This window comes from Parambassis ranga, chromosome 1 (genome assembly GCF_900634625.1).
Source record: "Parambassis ranga chromosome 1, fParRan2.1, whole genome shotgun sequence".
In the NCBI taxonomy this organism is placed as follows: domain Eukaryota; kingdom Metazoa; phylum Chordata; class Actinopteri; family Ambassidae; genus Parambassis; species Parambassis ranga.
The window spans coordinates 24,188,245-24,206,633 of NC_041022.1; the positions used below are offsets into that span (position 1 = coordinate 24,188,245).

An 18,389-nucleotide genomic window follows, 5' to 3' on the forward strand; every position below is an offset into this window, starting at 1 on the left:
TCATTTGATAACATGGAGGGAGAAAGTTCAGTTCATTGATGATGGATGACTCTCTAATAGCATAAACAACATCGAGTCTTGGGTATTACATCGGCTCACACTTGCTCGGAGCACACCACTTAGAAAGCTTCACAGAGCACCTCAGCTGTGGCCATTGTTCATGCCTTTCATAAAGACTGTTTCTAAAGAGTGTCCACTGATGGCTAAATAATAACAGTACTTTGAAAAGCAAGAATCACTTAAATATGGTGTCATGTAGCATCCAGAGGCCACCATCCTTCACTTAGAAACGGTAAAAATCAAAAGCTGTGAGACAAAGACTGGGCTTCTGAATGAAGATGGGCAGAAAGAAAGCCAGCTATCATGGCACATTACAACTGTTATTGTGTACTTTCTCCACTCTGCAGTAATTCCAAATAAAAGTGCAATTTAGCAGTGAAATGTGAGTGTTGCACTTACAGAGAAAAAAAGCAAATGTGAAAGAAATGCTTAATAAACTGTTCTGGTACGATATTGTTCTGTATGAATGGGATTCATCGTTTTTGTTACTTTTGCAATAAATGGCATCCCTGCACTTTCAACAGAGCAGCCACTGAACTGAATATAACTGCACAGGAGATATATCCATGATTTGTTTCTATACGTTTCTCCAGCCAGACTTCCTGTTTGTGGTAGTGAAGAACTTTCAGGTCATAGGTCTGCAGATAAATTTTATCCACCACTTTTATTGGAACATGCAACCTAAGTAAAGCTTAACATTGTGATAACAATTCTACAATACAATACAATGATTCTCACTTTAACAAATGCCCAAAATAAAGCATTTGCAGTAAAAATATTCTGAAAAAAGTGCACTATTCCACCACTACTAAGCCATGATGGACACAACCAGTACTGGTCTAATCAGCAGGCTTTATTCAGAATGGAAAAACTGATTTGTAATGTCTATATAAATTGAAATATATATCCAGCATGAGGCGTCATTTTTGCTCACTATTGGGGGAAAAATTAGATACCTATTGACTCCAATTTACATTTTATAATAAATACTTAAATTCTGTTTCAAAGATCTTTGGTTTCTGTTTCTATGAATACAAATGTTCAAAAAAAGTTGATGTACAGCTGAGCTTGCATTAGTTAGACTTTAAGAATATACATTTAGAACCTGCACATACACACTTATAGTTATAAATATAAAACAGCACAACATCCAGAGTGTCTACATACTGTTTACATTCGATTCTCTAAATCGCCCTTTTTTAGCAGTGGAAACAGGAAATATTTCACCTTTAATCGTGATATTTATTCAAGTTACCCCTGAATGTATGAGGTCATTTTTAACAGTGATATGCTATGAGGTGTGTGAGCTTCCTCAGTGTGTGTGTGTGAGACTGTATAACAGTTAAGGTTATAGTGTTAAGCGGCTTAGAGATGCCAAATGGATTAAGTGTTTTGTTGACACATTGTAAAGTAATCTGGTTAGCAAAGACATGATACAGTCCTCCTGCTCTGTCTGCCTGTCTGTATCTCCTTTCTCTCTTCTTCCCTCTGTCATGTTCTCTTATTTTTCTATCATTTCCATCTCTTTTTTTACTGGATCAACGTGTCTTTACATGTTGCAAAGACACAAATAGGCACAGCAGCAAACCTGAAGAAAATAGACAGGGCCTAGGTGCTGGAGTTGAATCTCAGTTTGACCTCTGTTGTCATTACCTCTGCTTGTAAGGCACAGACCTTCCACAGATTATATGTCAATTTTGTTGGACCCACAATAATGTTATAGTGACAATGGCCTTTGACCAAGGCCGAATTTTAGCATTGCTCCACAGACAAAAGCGAGAGTTACTGTAATTCATACTCCTTCCTCAGAATAAGCAGACACACCTGTGTGTCTGTGTTTTAGGGGGAAATGTAAATGTAGCTTACTTTTTTTGTTCCTGTATTTGAGATCACCCGTATCAAGTAACTGGGCAAACAGCAGCTGGGCACCCATGGGTCCAGACACTACAAAAGTGTTTACGTCTGCCAGTGTGTGCGTGCATGTTTGTGTGTGTGTCCACTGGGGAGGGAGCCAGACGCCTCTGGTCTAATATTTCCTCTCAGGAGAACAAACAATGCAGAGAGGCTTCTCCCTTTCCCCATTCTGCCTTTATTCTTGACTTTCCCTGCTCCTCTTTTGAATGACCCAATCTCTGATCTTTCCCTCTTTTCTTCTGTTATCTATTCTTCCTCTTACTTCCTATTGCAACAAAGCTGCTGATAGAATCATCCAAGTGGGTTTAGCTTACTATAACACACAATATCACATACATGCACACACACTTTCTGCTGTGAACTAGGGTCAGTATCAAGGGACGAAACAACAAGGCCACACGTCGTCTGATGTTTACGCCACAATAACTTCCATTCAAAGGGTGAACACAGTAGGTGTTCCAGAGGTGAAGGTGAAGTGGCTGCAGAGTGTCTCACTGCATACTGTATGTTTGCTCTCAAAGGAGCCTCTCAAAACAACTCAATACCACATTGATGAGGTAAAAGCAGAGGTTAATCTAACATGTTTATACTGTTGAATGTAAATCTATGAAGCTCGGTCTGAATGTAGACTCTGAGGCGTACAGAGGTCACACTATTCTTTCTGCTACTGCAAAACATGCACTGTTCTGACCTATTGCTAGACAACACTGAGCCATTCTTTCAGAACTTAGAACTTCTTCACGAAAATTCTTTCAGATGTAGACATAAGAGAATAAACCAGTCAAATGTTCTTGAAAAAGTTTTGTATTGATTCCGTTGATAAGCAGCTTTACGAGACTGGTTGTGCTGACATAGATGTGAACGATTCTGGCATCTCACTATGCCAATGTTTTGCAAATAAGTCAGTGCTTCTCAAGTCGTTTCATAGAAGAAACAAAGAAGATAAAGAAGAAGCCAAAAAACTAAAACAAGAAAGAAAGTGGAAAAGTGAAAAGAGATATAGAAGAAAATTTACAAGAAAAAAAAATGAAGAGCAATAAAAACAATAACAACGATGATGAATAGCTATTATCACAGCGGCTTCTCTGCCAAGCAAACTGCAATGGTATGAGAGTGGGCGTTCTTTGGATTACAAGAAAAAAAAAAACAGTTAATTTGCTAGCATTAAAATATGAAATGTTAAAATATGGATGATTGATTTTTTTTTTCTATGACAATGCTCAAGAAACAAGGTGAATCCCAGTACGAGTTTTGATGGAGAGCCCTTAAAAAAATCCTACATTAATATACAAAACACCACTGTTAGAACCACCATAATCCAAAATCTACGGATCCAGTATTTATTCCATTTATTAAATCAATAAATAAATAAATAACAACTTAGAGCAAGTGCAGGCGCTGACTCTTTGCAACTCTTCAAAACCAGCCACACACACAGAGAAGCTGATACACACAGCTGCGCTTTAAAGAGTCAATTAGACTTTAAAAAATTGACGACTACTCATTTTTTAGAGATGCGATGTTTCCTCCAGAGCACTGATCTCCACAGCATAATGCCATTTAATAAAAACATTATCAAACTTAATATAGGAAACACAATGACTCAGCACTTTATCTTACTGTTAATTACAACATCACACCTCTTAATGAAATCCCACTCTGTGTGTCTCTCTAGTTTAATGAAAACACTGTGCATTGTGTGTGTGTGTGTGTGCGCGCAAAATCAAAGACAAACCCTTTATTGAGAATAAGCTCACACCTGTTAGGGAGAACTGCCTTGAGGATAATGAATAGGCTTCACACACAGATACATTCACACGAAATATGCATACACAGGCACACACAAAGGATAAAAAACAAATGCTCAGCTACATTGTGATAATTAATTAAATTCATTAGCAGGATTTTCTGTATGTTGCTGCCCCCCTACCCCTGCAAATCCCATTCATTTCGCTACCAGCCAGACAGGAGAGAGTGGATATAATGATGGTAAGTTTCATGTACATTTCCACAAAAACTGTGAACATGGAAACATGACTAGTTTTAAGTCAAAGATTGGATCATAGGAGTTTCATCAGCAACATGTGTGAAATCAGAGAAGAAATTAGAATTGGCAGATATTGCATCAAAAATGAACTTACTTAATAATGAATGCATTTCTAACTGCTGAACCACCAAGAGAAGTGCGCATAGAGAAACCAAGCAAGACAAACGTTCAGCTGTCCTACCATTGTCACTGTCCGACTTGTTCTCGTGTTCGGTGTCGGTGAGAGTCAGCACCGAGTTGGAACGGCTCGACAGGCAGGAACTCCTCCCAGACGATTTACCCAGACCGCCTCGGCTCCACAGCCGCATGGCACGCTCCGGTGACATCACTGCCTGGCTATCAGCATCTAGGTCCTGCGCTGTGCCGACGGAGAAGCCACGGTGAGGGAGGCCCATCTCGGAGCAGAACGCCAAGCCGCGGCGTGATGGCGGTTCACAGATTCCCAGCTGACGGAGACTGAAATGCTGACCTGAAAGGCATTGTTGCTTGATAAATAACTTGGATTGATCACATATCAGACTAATCTCTACCTTTCTGTTAATTAATTAATCGCTGAAAATACTATATATCAGACTGTATATAACTGTAGCACTTAAGTGGGAAAGAAGAGACTGTAATATGTGTAAATGTTTATATATCAAATGCCTTTAAAAGAAAAATCAACCAATAAACTTTTTTTTTTCCAAAAGACAAGAGGCAATAACCCAGAAGGCATGCCAGACAGAGAAGGTGAATACTTATACAGATCCCCTAAATCCCATTTAGTCATTACAAGCGAAGAGACAGATTACACGAGCTTTAAACCTGGAGATTATTAAGACAAACTGAAATGGTGGTGCAACTCACATTAGCATGTACATCATCAATTCCACATATTTCCCTATTACATTTGTTCATTTTTACATTATTGCACTACAGTCCAATAAATTAAAATGCTAGCCTAAAACACATGGAAAAAGGATTCTAGGATTAAACTATTTGAAGACACAAAGCAGAAGACAAAAAAGCAACATGACCAGAACATATTGTTATTAAATTTCCCAATGTAAATTAACTTTACACAGCTAGAGCAGCATCTGAGAGTGAACTAGATGACATGATGAGACTCCTCTAAATTAATAAATAATTAAGCAGTAAAATTACTCAAATTAGTCATCTAAGCACCTTAATTCCACAAAAAACACAATTGAATTAAAAGAAAGAAATCGCACTAAAGCAATAAAAAAACAACAGCAGAATATATCTGTTTCACATTTATGTGGTAAAATGTGTTTGTGGATACCTAGACTGTATATAATTACAGCGCTAATCCTAGTAATATTCTTCTAAAAGCTTTCATTTGGCAGGTGTATTGAATGAATGAGATCTACTTTGAAAATTATATAATGAAGGACGCTATAAAACCAGGCTGTGTAATTACATCCCTTAAATGAAACATGCTTAATACCCAGTGTTTAAAAATGACTTTTGTTTCTCCATTTCTAAAAATCGTTTCTTTAATATTTGAACACTTGGAAAATATTTCATGAGTAGATTACATATTCACAATACCATTAAATTTAATAGGTCATTACGAGTAACTCTTTCACATTGACCTGAAATGGACTGAAATCAGGTTCAAATGACACATACAATAATCCTCCGAAAATATGAATGAAAAGAAGACAAACAAATTATCAGCAAAATCTCAGTGTGTGCCTCTTCATCTTTAATCAGCAAATGAAAAGGGAAATTATAAAAGCTTTCCATAATTAATGGCACAACAAGAGATAACGAGAGCTGCCGTTCAATTAAAAGTTATATTAATTTTAAATGAGCTCCAATTAGGACAGCAGTGAAAACGAAGGCGATAAGATGATTGAGTAATTATGATTTTTTTATACTTCAAATATTGACGCTGTGTTAATTGGAGCTGGAGAACAATGGATGCACTCAATGATTTAGCATGTTTCCTTTTATTATGTTATTTTTTTAACCTTTGTTTTCATTTGGTTAACACAATTCAGATGCATCTCTTTCACTGGTTATTTGTGGCCTTCATAAGACACATCACAATAAAAAAATATGATTATTATTGTTATTAGTATTTGTTTGTTTTTAAATGTATAGGTAATGTTTTAAGGAGTGCATCTGTGAGTGTACGCGGATTCTCACCTTGTCTGTTATAATCATCCTGTTCACGGTGAACCATGTCCTTGTGTCCCTTGGTCGTCCCGTACAGTAACCTGTCAAACAGCAAGGGCAAAAAGTCCACAGCTGTGTTACTATGATAAAGGATAATGCTTCAGAGTAAATCCAGTGACACTCACTGTGCACCTTCACTTTGTCCTTTTGTTGGCTTCAAAGGTACCACATCAGCTTAAAGTGCAGGACAAGGTGTGTGGTTATCAAATAATACAGTAAAAACACAGGCCAGACAGATTACTGCCACTGTCTCTGAGTGCTCCTGCTATTACTGCCCTGGAAATTAATGTAGGGAAACATTGTTACTAGTGATTTTCAGCAACGCACAGCAGACGGCTAAATCTGATTCTTTCTATCTGGAATTGGACGTAGCATTATTGTAATGTGTACAATCTTTGTTCTAACCTGGTCTGGTCTTGGTGCTGGTCAAAGGCCTTGAGAGTCTCACTGGAGGAGTAGGACTTCTGAGTGGGGACCCGGAGTCCCTGGGAGCCGATACCACAGTCTTCACTGTCCCCTGATGAACCTAAAAGAAAGTGCACAAACACACAGAGGAAAGATTTGGCTCTTTGCAGTTTTTGAGAAGTTTCTAAGCAGTTTGTGTTTATGGGTTCAGGTTAGTTTCAAGCCCTCTCGCACATATTTCAGCAACAGAGCAACCTTTGCAAGAAGGTATCATCGCCAGTTTCAGAATGAATTAAGCTTATTCTTTATCTTGAGGAACAGATAGTAATCTGACCAATTGGATTGTTGACCTCACTTACTTGGCTTTAACTGTGGAAGCTGGAGATTCTGTTTATGCTCTTGTTATTGTTATTCTCTCTCTGCTTCATTCATGTTTCAAATTCCTCTCATGATGCACCTTACAAAATGGCAAATTAACCCTTTTTATATACCAAATGGCACCATGAGCACATTCTTGGGAGATTGCCACCTTTGTTCCTATCTACTTCTGGCAAGATAATGTCAGAGACCTTGTCAAAGGTCTGATTTTGTGGTGACAATGATGGGAGCTATTTCCCAGGTTCTCTCTGCCAGTACTTCTCTTTACCATGCTGTAAGAAGGAACACTCTCTCCTAGCAATGTCACCATGTCCTTGTGGACCTCTTTGGGTGATAAGCACTTTAGAGCAGACTGCAGACTTTCACAAGCACCCCCGTAGGGTGCTGTTTGGTATCATGGCATGGGTGACCTTTTTTTCCTTTTCTAGATCACAAATTCACAAAGTTCACTAAGTCAGATTGGTCAGCAATATATATTGCCCCTAAAGTACTGACAAAACTTTAACTATTAACTTTAACTGTGGTCACAGAGAAAGTGTAGTGCAAACCTATTTTACAGCAACAGCCGGAAGCACATTACTCTGATAACATGTGGAAGACCATGGCCAATTTTACCTTCAAAATAGTATTTCTTAAAGAGTTCAGTGACTTTGGACCTATGGTCTTTACTTCCATATTAATGGAGTCTTTAAAAAGAATCATTTCTCAGTGCAGGAAAAATTGGGACACTGATCATGTCCAGATGTCGAGCCATACCCGGACAGACCTGCTATAAACCAATAACTGTGTGGCAAGTACTTCTCACTGCCACATCGTCCGAAAGGCTGACAAAATGGCACGGGACACAAACTGGGCGGAGGCGCACATTCATTGGGAAAATGTCATGTGAGAAGGAAGGTGATCTTGTAACATGTGGACTTTATTTAAAACGGCACATGATTTACTAGCAGAGGAGACAGTTTCACTGGCTGCTAGCAGGATGATTCTAACCTTTTTCATCTGGTCTGAACTATCCTGCTGCCCAGAGTGCAGTGGAGCTCTGAAAGCCAATAGTCCATGGCTCCTGGGGATCAGCTCTAAGGTTGTAGGTTGCTCTACAAGGACTGCTTTCTCAGCAGCAATAAAGCCTCAGGCCAGCTGCAAAATTCACCCAGGACCCTTCTCATGTACAACAGAAAGAATATCTACTGCAGTGTTCTGGAAAACACTGCTTGTAACTTACATGTCTCTTTTGTTCGGTGATGATCAAAGTACAAGTATCAGTGAATGATATTTTTATACAATATTTTACTCACTATTTCTGCTAGTTGTAGTTTATTGCATTCACTAAAGTAAAAAATAAAAAAAAGACCCACTGTAAAGGATCAAATGATCTATGTCTTTTGGAAAAAAAAACAAACAAACAAAAGAAACACTGACGTCAGGACGAGGGAGCTGTAAGAGCTAAAACCCTAATGTGTTTACAGGTTTAAGAACTCATTTCTCCACTTTAAGTTATATTTTCTTTTCCAAAAAAAAGTTTGGAGCATGTGAGCATGATGGAGCATGATTATACATGTTTGATGAATTCTGTCAAAGGTTCATTATGTTTATGTTTATATTTATGTGAAGATGCCTTTTGTTAACAATAACAAAAGTTATTGCTACTGTAATATAGCAAGAGACATCTTGAACAATATTCTCTCCCCCTCAGTAAAGTTCTGTCTGTTCATCTGCGATCCACTCATCTCTAGACCTGCAACAGGAAATACTGGCAGCACAACTATGGGCATAAAACGCTACAGAAGCAAAGTGCATGTAACATTATTACTACTTCCTCCGTTTGCAAACAGAGTGATAAAAAGTATATTCCAGGATTACTGCTGACATTATATTATCCCTGATGATTTGGCTTCTCTTTCCAGGATTAACACACCCCAATGAATGCAACGTTAGCTTGGATCTACTGAGGAGTCACTGTATGATCCTCTAACCTTGCTTTAGACGAGCATCTGCAACCATGGTAACTGTATGAAACAATGATGGCAAGCTGTGGCCTCAAAATGTTTAAAAGGCAGAACACATTTAATGCAACAAAAGATGAGACTTTTTGTCATTTTTGTGTTGAGAGATAAACATAACAAGGTGAAATGTACAAGGTCAACTTTAACCATTGTTGGACAAATAAAGGTTTTCTTAACCTTTTACTTAATGTGATCATTGTGACCATCTGTGATGACGATACGATTCGTCAAATGATGGTAGATTTAATAAAGAGAATCTATCAATCTATATATTTCAAGCCAGTACAGGATCTCTAAAAGGAAACATGATGACTGACACCCTGGCTGACTCACCTAATGAATGAATGGTGAACCAAAGAAGTGAGCAAATAAATGAATGAATAGATAAGCTGACATGTCTCACCAGTGTAGGGTCCTTCCTTGTCCTTCCGGCTCTTGGTGAGTGAGCAGTATGGACGTCGCTCTTTCACTTCCATAATGCTTCTGGTTGTACTGCTGGCAAACATACAGGCATGCTGCTGTACAGCTGCAAAGACACAAAGACAGGCAGGCTAGTGTTAGCTAGACAGTAGTAGTGTGGCGACACTCTTCCATTCTACTCTGACGTCATATGTACACATATACCACAACAACAGTGAACAGTAACAGTATGTGCTTCTGACCTGAATAGAAATTAACTATCTACACTGTGTTTTTTATGCCGTCTCACAGCAGCATGCTCAGTTGGTGTGCTCACTCCCACTGGAAACCAAAGAGATGTATTCTGTGAGGTGTGCACACCCTGTGGTTCACAGTGTATGGACAGAGGTACACACACAGGCACCCACACCATCTTCTGTTCATTTGGTTCATTTCGCCTGCGTTATTACATTTAATACACACTTGACTTACTACTGATTAACAAATGTATTTCATAGATAAAGTTTCCATTAGTATGAGGGGACACACTGCTGCCCTATGTCCTTCAGAGTGAACCTGCATCCATGGCACACATCTGCTTCTATTTATCACAGCATGTTGGAGCACTTACCAGTTAACTGCTCTCCATGTATCAAGTAACTGCATTCTAATGAACGTAAATAAATTGTCACCCCGCAGTTGAACTTGATGATATGCTGTTTCATCCTTCATTTTCACTTGTTTTTAAGATGTCAGGCTGTCACTTGCCTCGGGGGAATTCTCTGTGAGAGCAGTTTCTAAAAGTGACACTCAAAAAGTGAAGGAGCGAGTCAAAGACATGCAGGCAGTGATTGTGCACTGTGACGCTTCACATTTTATTTTCGCACAAATGAACAAACAAGTGATGTTGCTTGTGCTAAACTGATGAGTGTGTGTATTCGTTAGAATCAGTTAGTAGAAACAAGATTTTTAAACCTCAGAAACTCCTGCCATCAATATATATATATATATATATATATATATATATATATATATATATATAAATTATCAATATATCAATTAATTATAATCACCATTTATTTGTAGAGCAACACAACACAAAAGTGACCAAAGGGCTTAACGTTAACATCAAAGTAAATACAAATAAAAAATAAAGCTGGCATCTTTAAATGGTCATTTTTAAGATGCTCTGCATTAACTTGCTTGGTCTGGGGATGAGCTAGCTGCATTGTGGATGCACTCCCTGCTAGGTGCTCCCTATAGACTGTGAAGTCACAGCATGCCGGACACCTGGACACCTGAAGTTCTCCAACATGCAAAAGAAGAGATGCGAAAGGGGTATGTAGTTGGTTGCATTCTAGAATCCAACCACTAGATTACACTAGGCCAGACACTGCGGTCCTTTAAGATGAAGAGGATTGTGCTAAGTTTTAAAATCATGTGTGTGTCTGTGTGTAAATTTAGCAGCAGTTTGGACCCGTGATGGTCCATAATGTAAATGGGTGTAGCATAATTGTACCATCTGGCTTGTAATGCATGTAAACAAGACCTGAAGTGACAGGCGTGGAGCAGCAGCAGACATACATAACCTACCCTACATAAAATATTCCATAATCAACCCACATTCTGCTCTGATACCTCTGTTTGTACTGACAACTGGTCAGAAAAAGCAATGCCAACCATGAAAGCACTTCAGCTATGGAACTCATGCAAATGTACTACAATGACAAGAGGATATCTACTGCTGCTTACTTCAAGTAGTCTGACAAAAAGATTCTAGCAGCTGGGATTGAATAACATTAGCGTAGCCTTCACGCAGACTTGCTGATTGTCGATTCATGAATGGCTCAGTTGCACAAGCCTGCTGCTTTTGCTGCTGCTCTTAAGTTAAGTAATAAGCAACAAGGCAGAACTGATCCTAAGATGGGACAGTAAGCTGATGGGATGGATCCGCAGGCTGTCACCAGTTCCTTCAGACATGTGTGCATCATTGGATACATACAAAGTCACCAGCTGCTGTCACTGCTAGCCTTCTGAACCAAAGAGAGAGAATTCTTCCATGAGAGGAAAAGAGGTAGATAAGAGACAAGAGGGAGGACAGTTAAAGCAATATTATCATTTGACTTGGAGAAGTGAGGGCTGCCAGTACTGGTCAGACAGCTTTATAAACTTAATCTGAGACACTGATCCTTAAATCCCCAACCTTCTGGACCTGCATGCATGTGTGTATGTGTGTTAATAATAGGTATGATTGCTTGTGTGGCTGCGTTTTGATGCACTTTGCTGTCCAGAGTATGTGTGCTTGTATATTCTGTTGTAGTTAATAAGGATTTTTTGTTTTAATAAACTTCAGTGCAAATACAAGAATTAATCTCACCTAGTGTAAGAATATCTTTTGACAGTAGGACATTGGGGACAAAAGCTGTTCAGAAGCACTGGTGACTAATCATTCATTTACATGCTTATTCATATTCAGTGTAAGGTGCATATGCAGGCATACATAGAGTAGGTGAAGAAAGCTGTATGTCAGAGACTGCTCTCAGCCTAACCTGCATGCCCTTGGATGGCAAGAGAAAACTAGGAGCATCGGGAGGAAGCCTACGCCAACATAACAAGAACATGCAGCGTATAAAGAAATCCTCACCATGGAGCCACTGTGGTGCCAAGTGCTAATGAGAAACATGACATTCATATATTAACTGCTGATCTGCATTGGGCTGGATAATCACAGTGTGTCATGCCGTGAGCAAGGGCCATGTTGGCAGGGGGCCTCTGAATGATTCAGAGGAACAGGAGGTGCTGTATGTATTTATTTTCTCAGAGCTGTTGTTAAGCATTTTGTTTCTTCTTACAAAAAATATCCTATTTACATTAACTTAACAGTAAATGTTGATTGAAGTTTTGTGCTAAATATTAGAGCAACCAGAACAAGTACTGACAGTATCCGACATCAGTGGGATATCCTTTAAAAAAAGAACTGCCAAGTATGTTCAACTGACCGGAAGTCCAAGAATTATTGTATTAGCAAATGAACCATCTGTGGTCATGTCTACATATTGTATGTGACTGACAGGGAGGAGAGAAAATATGTTTATTGCTGTTCAGACCTTGACTAGGAGGCTCATGTCAGGTGTATCCTACCATGTACAATCTTAGTGTGTGAGCATTACTTAGCACCAATGAGACACTTCCATGCTTTTAAGTAACCTTGTTCTGCTTTTGCTTAAGGTTAAGATTTATTTTCACTGCTTCATGTACCTGTGTACCTATGTATATATATTATAGTTTTAATCAAAATCTTTATTTGTTTTGATTGTTCATCTTAAAATGCCAATAACCTGCACAAGAATTACTGAAGTTTGATCATTCATGATTGTTTACAATCTGCATCAATATCTCTTTCTAAAAATAATAGGCTTTCCCAGCAATCATGTAAAATACAACACACTGGGAGACACTAGACTAGGTCCTTGTAGAGACTACCAGACAGACTGTCAGAGAGTTATAGACGTGTTGACTATAAAAACAAACACATTTCTTAAACCTCCCACTTTTTTGCTTTGAAGTCACTTTAATCGGGTCGGGTTTAATATCAGCCACTTGATACCTTGATAATATCAAACTGTATGAATATGTAAAACAACAATGAATGGATTCCAGTAGCATTCTACTAATAATTGTATAACTGCATGAAGTGTATTGACATCTTATAAATGTGACTGACTGTCCTCTGTTTGTTTAAGTGTGCCCTCAGAGATAAGTGTGTTTGCGTTGTGTATGATGCTATGTATATCCAGCACACATTACACAGACAAAGGAGCCAGAGCTTTGAGGAGACATCTCTGCTGCCACTGCTTCTGTTAATCACATTGCTGCTAATTTCTATGAATGGCCTCGTCAACAGCTTCAAGAATGCACAGGCACAGAGTGCTCAGTGAAATCCCTGTCTTTTCTATTCATATCACACCTCTGCCTATCATGAATGATAATGCCATTATAGTGTATTTCAAAACAAGTTACATCGCGTGAATTTTATAAAAATGTTTTATGTATTATTTATTTTTTCACAGATAATAGAAGTGCATCTGACAGAAAGCTCCTAGCAAGTGCACATCGGCCTCAAACCTGTTGACAGAATCTTAATCATGGATGATCAGAGTACAGCAGGATGCCAAAACTCAGGTGCACAGTAGCTTGCACACATCCCCTAGGATATGTGTGATCACTCCAAACAGGTGAGGCAACCACAGACTCAGAGCAGCACTACACATTCAATCAACTTCACTCTCTGTTGAAGTAGCTCCTTGAATTAGCTCCTCAACTTTGAAGGAGAAGCAGTTTGAGAGCTTTTATTTTTAATATCATTATTATTATTATTTTATTATATATATTATTACTATTATTATTATTATTGATGTGAATGCAGTTTGTTCTCAACACTACCTAGCTTCAGCTATGACAATACCACAACTCCCTCAAAACACAAAAGCCACTGGCTTCCATACAAGTACAAGAAAGAGTTTGAAATATCATTGTTGCTGTGTCTGGCATGACTTTGATAAAACTGGACCTCCGGGAAAAAAGAGTTCAAGAACACCTGCTATCACCTGCAACTTAGGTGTTGCCAAAGAAATAAATCAGATCTTTGAGACTATCACTTACTTGCATGCTATACTGAAAGCAGCAAACGTGAGCTTACTCTGGAGGAGCTTTATACATTTGTGACTAAATTCAGGCAACAAAATGTTACCTGTGACCATCTTTAGTTTTGAGTTTGCTGGTTCAGGCCATTCTTTGTGGAACTGGCATGTTTTCGTCCATCCAAAGACTGATTCTATTTTGTCAAAGATTACAACCACAGCGCTGAGTTGAATTAGATGTTAATATAATAGGTAATATGTTTTTTCTTCCACAGACATCCTTTAATTCACATAAACCTGCAGTTTATGTAGAGTATGTGTTTTTTTTTGTGTACACTGCAATCCAACATAATCTGTGAGCCAAGACATAAAAACCATACAGGTGGTGACATACCACTTTGGTGGTGACAATAGAAGCCTGTGGGAACAGCAGAGGCCTGATCACATCAGTAACACTCATCACCCTTGACACAAAGAGATATTACTGAGCAGGAAAGTTTGCTGACAGTCAGTGCAGAAATCTGATTGACAGCTAATGCGGGATATGTGACAGCCAAATGTTGGCTGACAGTCGCATAACATATTTGCATGTTTGTTGTCAGTTAATCCTTGCTGACAAGACAATTATACATAATGGTAAAAGAATAGTTGCACTACTGCGTCAGGTTTGCCAAGAACACTGTTTTTTAACATTTAATAGTCAGTGATATTTCCACATAAAACATGTTAAATGTGTGAAAAAAGAGAAGCAAGAAAATTTGGAAAGATGTAAATATAAAAAAGGTTAATAGTTAAATAATTGCACAAATTAATACAATTTTATTTTACCTGAAAGAAAAAAAACAATTGTTTGAAAAAAGGCTTAGCTGAAAAAAAAGTCTTGCATCTTTGCTTAGCAAGATGAAGGAGGATGAGGAAAAGAGAAGATAAAAAAAGAAATGGAGAGAAAGGGACAAAGGGAGCAGGGGAAGCCATGATCATTTTGCTGTTGTTTTTGGCTAAGAAGTGAATTAAGCAAGCTTGATCACGCTTCATCAATAATTAAACTGTTAATTAAAAACACTGTGCTTCAATGAACAATGAAGAAAGGCTAATAGGGATTAAAGAGCAGGTTCAGGATTCCTCTTTATTTTAGTTTATCAATTAACTTTTAACAGCTGTCAAAAATCAGGCTTTTGATTATTTACACATCATTTCTGTTACTGTTTTTTTTTTATACTGTGCTAAATAAATAAGATATTTTTAATTCCATATTTGTGTATCATTTTGTTTTTTGAACAAATGGAAAATGATTATTTCCATATGTGTACAAATGACTGTGTAGGACAGGATAAACAAAAAGATCCAGTAGTGTGTGGAAGATTACACATGGTACTGTAAATGTTCTGTAAGGACTGGATCCAGGAGATAAAGGACTGTGAGTCCTGCCTTCATGTGCTGCCTCAGTGTGTGTGCTTTCATGTTTGCCGTACACCAGCCTGTTCGACATGGAAAGGTACTGGAGTGGAATTCTAATATAAATCATGACACACAGAAAAGGGGAATGTATCCATTGTGTAAAACAGGCAGGAGTGAATCCAGACATACAGTATAGAAAGAATGTGCAGTATCTGGGGCAGAATACAATTAAGCAGGAAAAATATCCGTGCATCAGCTCTGTCCAGCGGCCCAGTACTCTTTGCTGATATACTTATTTCAGCTATTTATTATTAGAAAGTATACACACTGATTATTGAACATTTTGATATAAAATAATATAACATATACACAAAAATATATACATAAAAATAAATAAACAAAATAAAGAGCATGTATTGTAAAAATCAAAATCAACATACAGGTAAAAGTATAAGTCTGTTATAATGCTATAAATAATAAATAATAAATAAATAAAATATTTATCACTGAGGCCTCTGATATAAAAAAAGAAAATTACTAAGTAACAGGTTTATGCATAAAGTTCAATTTTTTGTATGGTGAATGTATCTACAAAAGTCAGCTAAAAATAATAATAAAAAATAATATTTATAATATATAATCGTTTAGAAGAGTGCAGAAATTTAGATGAAACTGCTAACAATATCTAATAACAAGAAGAGAAAACATGCTGTCAAATCTAATGGAATAAATGAGCATAAACAATAAAACCTTGATGTAACTCTTGTTTGGTGGCAGCAAACCAACTCTGCATGATGTTGGAGGTACGGTAGCTGGTTGGGTAGTGTTGCCTCATTTAACAATTACTGTTGATAAGCACTTCCTATAGACAGTCTGTTTGTCAGATTCCTAAACACTCCCACACTGCCAACTTTTCTTGGGTGCGATTGGAGTGTTATACCGGTATGTTGCAGCATTCCTTATATAAAGCCCTATTGTTCTCACTTTGGATTTGTTTCTGTTGCAAAGCAAACCATCATCTATTTGTAATATTACCATGAGCTGCTAGTGTGTACTATAAAAAGGGAAGTATAAGGTTGGATATTGTTCTGTATTGTGGCTGTGAACATTTTCCTGACACATTTATTTTTATGGGTTATATGCTGCTAAAGGTTTTACCCTTATAAAAAATAATAATTTCAAAGCATTTGAAAACATGATTGCTTAAAATAGAGCACACTGCAGTTTTCAACACGAGTAGTCCGTGGATCAGTGTGATAATGACAGTGCTAAACAGAAAGAAAATAAAGTAAAAATGTATTAAAAGTGCTGAGATTAAAACATGTCGTGTCTTTCAGCTGTACATTTGTACAATTTGAAATGTCGAATTTTTCCGCCCCACTGCTTTTGTGACTGCTACTGCAGACCTGAGAAGACAGATGTAGTACAATCCCCCCCTCCTTTATTAAGCTGTGCCAACGTGAGTACCCACCTCTTCCGACGCAACACATGACCAGACCACATGATCCCACAATCCCTGTAGCACTGTGCGAGGATTTAACCCTGCGCTGCACATACACTATGATCAGACCAAAACGTCACCGGAATCATTTAACTGTTGTCAGCTTTCTCACAATAATCCTGTCACTTGAAACTGCCAACATGCCCCGAGGGCGTGTGTGTCTGTCAGTAAGAGGTAAAGCTGCGTCCTCGAGGTCACCCTCAAAACAGCTCAAGGGAGTAAGTGTAGACACACACATACTTGCACTATCCATTCAAGAGGCCTTTGGGCAACACTTGTCCCCTATGTCTTGTTGGGACCATGTGCACACCCGCACACACAGCTTACTTACTCCAGAGAGGATGCAACATTTGTATCTCTGTGTTAATTCAATTTATCTGCAAAGGGCAGAAAAACACAACAAAAACAACAACAAAGTTCCCACACTACCACACACTAGAAAGTCATTTTCATATTTTCATTTTAGGAGCACAGCAGAACTGGCTTTCAATTCCTACTGTCGGGTATCAGTTTTGTTGATGAAACAAGGGGAGTAATTAACAATAATCCATTAACTATGATCTTTCATTACATTTGGTTCTTTTGAGGGAAATATTTATGACTATTGACACCTACTGCTCCAAGTACATTTAAGACTTTCTGTGTGAGAGAATGCAGACAGTACACAAAGGGCAGTAGAACCAGGTACCACAACACTGACTACAAGTGTGCAAGCGCTGTCAAGTAAAAATCTACCCATTCATTGACAACAATGAGGAAACGTCTTACAGAGAGGAGGTGGAACAGCTGGTGAGCTGATTAAACAACAACAAGCTATCACATAATATGGATAAAACTAAGGTGATTGCTGGCAGACCTTCAGGCTTGGTAGTCATTGTCATGGCAGATATAACCTGTGCTTCTGAACTTTTACTTTGTTAGTTACAATTTTTAATAGTAGTTTAATAGCCTGGATGTGCAGGTAAACACAGTTTTCATGGCCTTCCCTTTTTGTCTTCTATACTTATACTTTATCTCCCCTTTAGCTGATATTTGCTGCCTGCTTACAGATTTAATTTCTCGACCGTAATGTTAATAGGTAATGCTTATTTTTGCTTCTGCAGAAATCTCTACTTGACATGTTGTTTCATGGGCTCGGAAAATGTGTATCTATTAATATATTTACAATGTTAGGGCTATGTGATTTTCTTTTCTTTCTTTATATTAACTTTTCAACTGTAGCCTACCTCATGTTTTCTGTCCATCTGTCCCAGCTGTTCTCATGCTGGCAGAATAATCAAGTACACTTAAACTGATCATCTAAAATAATCCACAAATACATTTGTATTCAAAAGCTTTACATCCATTATCCATCTCTACTTTACCTGGCTTCATTCCATCTTCCCCTCTCTGTTTGTCTCATTCTTCTTTTCTCCTTCTTCCTCATGTAAATCTCTTTTCATTTACCTCTTTCTTTATGT

At 38.0% G+C, this 18,389-nt stretch overlaps 1 protein-coding gene across 1 annotated transcript in view; it reads right to left on the reverse strand.

Annotated features, from left to right (window-relative positions):
- tenm3 (teneurin transmembrane protein 3) overlaps nt 1-9,497 on the reverse strand; it is a 180,444-nt gene extending 170,947 nt beyond the window's left edge. Inside the window, exons 1-4 of the mRNA XM_028409964.1 lie at nt 9,395-9,497; nt 6,611-6,731; nt 6,176-6,246; nt 4,203-4,490 (exon numbers count right to left, since the gene is read on the reverse strand). Coding sequence (XP_028265765.1) covers nt 4,203-4,490; nt 6,176-6,246; nt 6,611-6,731; nt 9,395-9,497 — 583 coding nt within the window. The remainder of the gene's footprint in view (nt 1-4,202; nt 4,491-6,175; nt 6,247-6,610; nt 6,732-9,394) is intronic.
- Nucleotides 9,498-18,389: the final 8,892 nt, after the last annotated feature.